The sequence below is a fragment of the Octodon degus genome, unplaced genomic scaffold (genome assembly GCF_000260255.1).
Source record: "Octodon degus isolate 3935 unplaced genomic scaffold, OctDeg1.0 scaffold00120, whole genome shotgun sequence".
Lineage (NCBI taxonomy): Eukaryota > Metazoa > Chordata > Mammalia > Rodentia > Octodontidae > Octodon > Octodon degus.
Genome location: NW_004524696.1, coordinates 8,784,756 through 8,791,640, shown reverse-complemented (window position 1 = coordinate 8,791,640; position 6,885 = coordinate 8,784,756). Strand labels below are relative to the sequence as shown.

At 41.0% G+C, this 6,885-nt stretch overlaps 1 protein-coding gene across 1 annotated transcript; it reads left to right on the top strand.

Moving 5' to 3' along the window:
• Positions 1-2,586: 2,586 nt before the first annotated feature.
• On the top strand, positions 2,587-5,096 carry LOC101571388 (nucleolin-like). Its single transcript, XM_012516699.2, is given in 2 exon segments — positions 2,587-4,083; positions 4,086-5,096. Coding segments are annotated over 2 exon segments (2,160 nt in total). The 5' UTR covers positions 2,587-2,723; the 3' UTR covers positions 4,886-5,096.
• The last annotated feature ends 1,789 nt before the right edge of the window (positions 5,097-6,885 follow it).

Here is a 6,885-nt window from a genome sequence, read left to right as displayed (position 1 = left end):
CGCAGATACACTCAGAATTGTTATTTACTAATCCTTAAGTGGTTCTCAACTCAATCAAGCTGATAATCCACTTTGGCTGTCACATCACCACTTGGTCAGCATGGTGGAAAATGTTTCTTGCTCGCCAGTTCCCATCCATGGTTCCTGCAAACACTACACAGCACTTGCTCGTGGAAGGTCTGCCCCACTACTGGAGGTTACTTCTATTCCAATGCCACTCAAGAATGAATTATGCTGGCCTCTCTTTCTGGAAAATCTTTCTGACCAACACACACACACACACACACACACACACACACACACACACCACAATGTGATAGTATTTTTTCTAGTATAAAGAGGAAAGGAGGAAAAAAAGACACCACTTTGAGTGATCCACAAACAGAAAATTAGAAGAATAATTACAGACATTTATGAAAAAACAAAACAGAAATTACAAGGGTCTGTGGCTAAGGTCTTGGGTGGAAGCATTCCACTGCATTAGCTTATTCCTAGGTCCTGGGTCAGTCACCCATTTCCTCAGCTGGGCTGTCTGTAAGACTCTCTGAAGTTTGAGGTTCCCTAAAGGGGAATATTCTAGTTGAGGAGAATTCTGAATTGCTTCTTTAGTTGTAAATCATGAGCCCAAATTGTGAAATGTAACTCTGAAGCTTCATTGTTTTTCTTGTTGTTAGCAGTAGATGGTAACGTCCTTTCCAGTGAAGTCATAGAGCAAAGTTATCAAATGTTTCTTCCAATAGACAAAATCTACAGGTTGAAGATCACAACAAGCCTGCATAGGAAGGTGCTATCCAAGGCAGACTTCACACTGATAATAGACCTTCATAAAACAGGAAACCTTGGAAATATTTTACCAGTCTGTGTGCAGCAGTCCAAAGTATAATATCACAGATGAGATCCTTAAATTCATAGTTTGTCCTATCACAAGTTGCCTCAGTCGATTTAAGCTGTTGTAACAAAATAGCATACACTGAATGGCTTATGAAAAACAGAAATTTATTTCTCACAGTCTAAAGAATGGAATTCCAAGATAAAAACATTAGCAGATGTGATTTTGAGTTAGAATTCACTTCATAATAGCCATCTAGTCCCTGAAACCCTACATAGCATAGGAGAAAGGGATCTCCCTCAGGCGTTTCTTCTCACGGCACTAACTTCATCCATCTGGGCTCCAACTTCACAATCTAATCACTTCCCAAAGGTTTCACTCTTAATTCCATCACATTATGAGTTTAGCACTTTGACATGAATTTTGAGAAGACACATTCAGTTCATAGTGCTGGTTCATAGGAGGACGGGGATCTCCTCGAGTGAGAGAACTTTGCATATGTGTGAGCTGCATAGGAGTAATTTTCATTGAAGAGGTTCAAGGGCATCTGAAATTTTTCTATTTTTTAACTTAGAGATGTTGTTGCTTCTTCAAGAGTTCTAGAATTTGTAGGTGGTAAAAACAGCATGGGTTTTGAGCAAATATATCTTGAGTTCTTTTACAACAATTATATAAATTGAGTTATTGATCATTTGATATAAAGGTTGGTGTGTAAAGGACTATAGGTGTTGTTCAAGGAAACCCATCCTGAAAACACACACTAAAACATATTTAAATAACATGGAGGGGGGCTGGCAAGATAGCTCAGTGGACTAAGCTCTTGCTTTGGCCAGCATAGGGACTAGGGTTCAATACCCCATCCTAGCAATGGCTGTGACTCATCCACATGGCTGACACTGACAAAGGATCTACAATCTGAGGTACAGGATCTCAGGATAAATCCTGAGGGGATTTCACGGACCTTATCAGACCCAAAAGCTACAACTCTTGTTGCATAGGTCCTGCTTTATCTTGGTCTTAACCATCCAGCAGAAAAGTATAAAAACGAAATATAAGAAGTAAAGCCATGCTGTTATGTTGAGCTGTAGGGGACTCAGTTCAACAATTTCTGACATTGCCAGTCAAGTGAAAGCCCCAATACTATTATGGACTACTGGACTCTTTTAGAATATTTTGCTGAGTTTACACACCTATAATATTTAAATGATGGAACTTAACAAAAAAAAGGGGGATACAGATGAATGTCCATTTTGTATCTGTGTATTCGAAGTGGTTAGGATAGATATATAGTTACATTCTCTTAATGAATAGAATGATTTGTTCTAATGGTGTTTGTAAATAGGATATTATGTCCACATCTTGTACAGCAATTAACCACTAGGAAGAATGTATGCAATGTGTTAATTATTGAAACTGTCCTACCAATTTGGTTTGAAACTGTCTCATTGCTATTTGTTTATCAATAAAATTATGGAAAAATAAAATTTAAAAAAATTTTAAAAAACAATACAAACAAAAAACCCAAAAGATTGTTTATTTTGACTTGTTCTGTTTTCCTGATTTGACAATTTTCCACTATAAATTTCCCTCTTAAGACAGCTTTCATTGTATCCCACAGATTCTTATAAGTTGTATTTGTATTTTCCTTAGATTGTAAATATTGTATAATTTCTTGTTTAATTTCATCTGTGACCCATTGATGTTTCAAGAAGATATTATTTAGTTTCCATATGTCGCTTAACAAGTATCTAGAGTCTCTAGCTGTAGCTGGCTGCCAGGCGTACGCGCTCCCGAGTCTTCAGAACCCGCGGCCGCCATCTACAGCGCTTAGGTTTCTCCTAGGCTTATCTGCACCACTTGCTCACCACACACTCCGCCACTGTAAACCGCCATCATGGTAAAGCTCTCAAAGGCTGGTAAAAATCAAGGTGACCTGAAGAAAATGGCACCTCCCCCAAAGGAGGTAGAAGAAAGTGATGATGAGGAAATGTCAGACGATGAAGAAGACGACAGCAGTGGAGAAGAGGTTGTCATCCCTCAGAAAAAAAATAAGAAAGCTGTTATGACTCCAGCAAAAAAAGTAATGGTTTCTCCAACCAAAAAGGTGGCAATTGCCACACCTGCCAAGAAGGCAGTTGTCGCCCCAGGGAAGAAAGCAGTGGCCACTCCTGCCAAGAAGACAGTGACTCCCGCCAAGGCAGTTGCAGTGTCTGGCAAGAAGGGAGCTGTACCAGGTAAAGCTGTTGTCGCTGCCCCAGGTAAAAAGGGCACTGCTGCCACAGCCAAGGGGGCAAAGAATGGCAAAAATGCCAAGAAGGAAGACAGTGATGAGGATGAGGAAGATAACAGTGAGGAGGAAGATGAGGATGAAGAGGATGAGGATGAAGAGGATGAGGATGAAGAGGATGAGGATGAAGATGAAGAATTTGAGCCAAAAGTAATGAAAGCAGTGGCTGCAGCCCCCGCCTCAGAGGATGAAGATGAGGAGGACGAGGAGGATGAGGAGGACGAGGAGGATGAGGAGGACGAGGAAGATGAGGAGGACGACTCTGAGGAAGAAGCCATGGAAACAACACCGGCCAAAGGGAAAAAAGCACCTGCAAAAGCTGCCCCTGTCAAAGCCGAGAGTGTGGCTGAGGAGGAGGAGGACGAGGATGAGGATGAAGACGATGAGGATGAAGATGATGATGAGGAGGAGGAGGACGAAGATGAGGATGACGAGGAGGAGGAGGAAGAGCCTGTCAAAGAAGCACCTGGCAAACGAAAGAAGGAAATGGCAAAACAGAAGGCAGCTCCTGAAGCCAAGAAATCAAGAACGGAAGGCACAGAACCCACTACAGCGTTCAATCTCTTCGTTGGAAATCTGAATTCTAACAAATCTGCTCCTGAACTAAAAACTGGTATTAGTGAAGCTTTTGCTAAAAATGATCTCACTACTGTGGATGTCAGAATTGGTACAAATCGGGAGTTTGGCTATGTAGACTTTGAATCTGCTGAAGACCTGGAAAAGGCCTTGGAACTCACCGGTTTAAAAGTCTTTGGCAGTGAAATTAAATTAGAGAAGCTCAAAGGAAAAGACAGCAAGAAAGATAGAGATACAAGAACACTTTTGGCCAAAAATCTCCCTTACAAAGTCACTCAGGGTGAATTAAAAGAAGTGTTTGAAGATGCCGTAGAGGTCAGACTAGTCAGCAAGGATGGGAAGAGCAAAGGGATTGCTTATATTGAATTTAAGACAGAAGCTGATGCAGAAAAACTTTTGAAGAAAAGCAGGGAACAGAGATAGATGGGAGATCTGTTTCCCTCTACTACACTGGGGAGAAAGGTCAAAATCAAGACTACAGAGGTGGCAAGAACAGCACCTGGAGTGGCGAATCCAAAACTCTGTATTTAAGCAACCTTTCGTACAGTGCAACAGAAGAAACTCTTCAGGAAGTATTTGAGAAGGCAACTTTGATCAAAGTGCCCCAGAACCAAAATGGCAAATCTAAAGGGTACGCCTTCATAGAATTTGCTTCATTTGAAGATGCGAAAGAAGCTTTGAACTCTTGCAATAAAAGGGAAATTGAGGGCAGAACGATCAGACTGGAGCTGCAAGGACCTAGGGGGTCACCTAATGCAAGAAGCCAGCCATCTAAAACCTTGTTCGTCAAGGGTTTGTCTGAGGAAACAACTGAAGAGACCTTAAAGGAATCATTTGATGGCTCCATTGGAGCAAGGATTGTCACCGACCGGGAAACTGGCTCCTCCAAGGGATTTGGTTTTGTGGACTTCAATACTGAGGAAGATGCCAAGGCTGCCAAAGAGGCCATGGAAGATGGTGAAATTGATGGAAACAAAGTCACCTTGGACTGGGCCAAACCTAAGGGCAAAGGGGGCTTTGGGGGCCGTGGAGGTGGCCGAGGCGGCTTCAGGGGCTGGGGTGGCGGCAGAGGTGGCCGAGGTGGATTCAGAGGCAGAGGTCGGGGAGGCTTTGGAGGGCGAGGTGACTTCCGAGGAGGACAGGGAGGAGGTAGAGACCACAAGCCACAAGGAAAGAAGACGAAGTTTGAATAGTCCCTTCTGTCCCTGTCTATACCTGTTTGTTGGAAAGAAAGGACTCTGGGGTTTTACTCTGTTACCTGTCAATGACAGAGCCTTCTGAGGGCATTCCAGGTGGTGTGCATCCTGTGGTCTGCTTGGGAGTGTAGTGATCACACTTCAGGAGAGGTGTACTTGACATACCCTGTTGGTTTTGACTGGAGATTCATAAACTTTTTAAAAGAGATGAGTGATAAGAGCTAACCCTGATCTGTAAGTTTTGAATTTATATTGTTTCATCCCATGTACAAAACCATTTTTTTCCTACAAATAGTTTGTTTTGTGTGTGTTGGGGGCTGTAAGGAAAGCAGAATGTTTTAAGATTTTTTTTTCGAGGGATTTTAGGACACATTACAAGTCCTAAGCTCTGGTGCCAGGCTTATTAAAAAAATGTTTCTGTCAAAAAAAAAGTATCTAATAACCCCCTCTTTCTCTTCTGATCAATCTTAGTTTGTTTACTTTTCTAATACAATAGCTATCCCAGATTTTTCTGAGTTTCACTTTCATGAAGTACTTCCATCCTTTGACTTTCAGTCTATCAGTTTCTTTTTTGAATTAAATGTGTATTTTATAAGCAGTATTTGAGAAATCTTATTCTTGATTCATCCCACTAACTTGCTTCTTTTGATTGATAAATTGAGACTATTCACATGAATGGTTAGGACTGATCAGTATTGAATTGTCCTTGTCATTATACTACATTCTTGCTGTTGATTTTCCCTTTGATTTAATTTCTTGCCTTCTCTGGGGGATTCATTATATTGGGATTCTTGGAATGGTCTTCATAGTCTTTTTCTACAGTATCCTTCATAACTCTTTGAAGTACTGGATTGGTTGTCATAACTTTGTTCAGTAACAATGGTATAAACTTCTCTGACAAATCTAAACAAAAAAAGGGGATGCAAATGAAAGACCACTTTGTGTCTGTATATTCAAAATAGTTAGGATAAATATACAGCTACATTCTCTTAATTTAATGAATAGAAAGATTTGTTCTAATAGTGTTTGTGGACAGGATATCAAGTCTGCATCTTGTGCAAAGAATAAACCTAAGACAACAATATGCAATGTATTAATTGTTGAAACTGTCCTACTAATCAGTATTGAAACTGTCTCATTGCTATTTGTTTCTCAATAAAATTATTTTTTTAAATAATAAATAAATAAATTCAGGATTTCTTTATCATTGAACTATCATGCATCTACCAATTTTGAAAAAGAGTTTTTAGGGCACAACAATCTGGGTATGATGGAATTTTCTTTTAGGGCTCGAAATACTTTACTCCAAGCTTTGCTTGACTTTAAGGTTTGTGTTGAAAAGTTGATTTTATGTTGATTCTCATAGGTTTTCCTTTATAGATGGTTTTGTTTATTTTCTCTAAAAGCTTTTAACAGTCTGCTTTTGTATTGAATTTCTGGAAGCTGGACATTGAATTTCATATAACTTGCTGTAAATATTTTATTATTGTAACTAATTGGAGTTCTGTATGCCTCACTTATATGTTATATGTCAAATTCTTTTTCCATTCTTGGGAAGTTCTCTGTTTTTAACTCTATGACTAGGATTTTTTAGAAATATCTTTTGTCGGAACATGCCAGACCAAGCCCAGGCACAGTGCCGGTCACACCCTCTTCCATCCCCTTGGGACCCAGCACCACCATGCTGCAGCATGCACCCAACCTGCCCTAGTGAGAATTTCTGCCATATTCTGGAGAACCCCAGATCCAGTCTTAGTTCAGGCCTGGTGAGTGTACAGGAAGGCTTCAAGCTACCCTGCACCAGCAGGACCTACCAGTCCCAGCACAGGCACAGTGGGATGAGACCCTCTTCCACTCCATTGGGACCCCACCATCACCCTGAAGCACCCCCCAACCCACCCACCAGGTGAGAATTTCTGCAGCTTTCAGGGGAACCCCACAGATCCAGTACTAGCCCAGTCCAGGTGAGTGTGGGGGAGAGCTGCCTCTCCCCTACT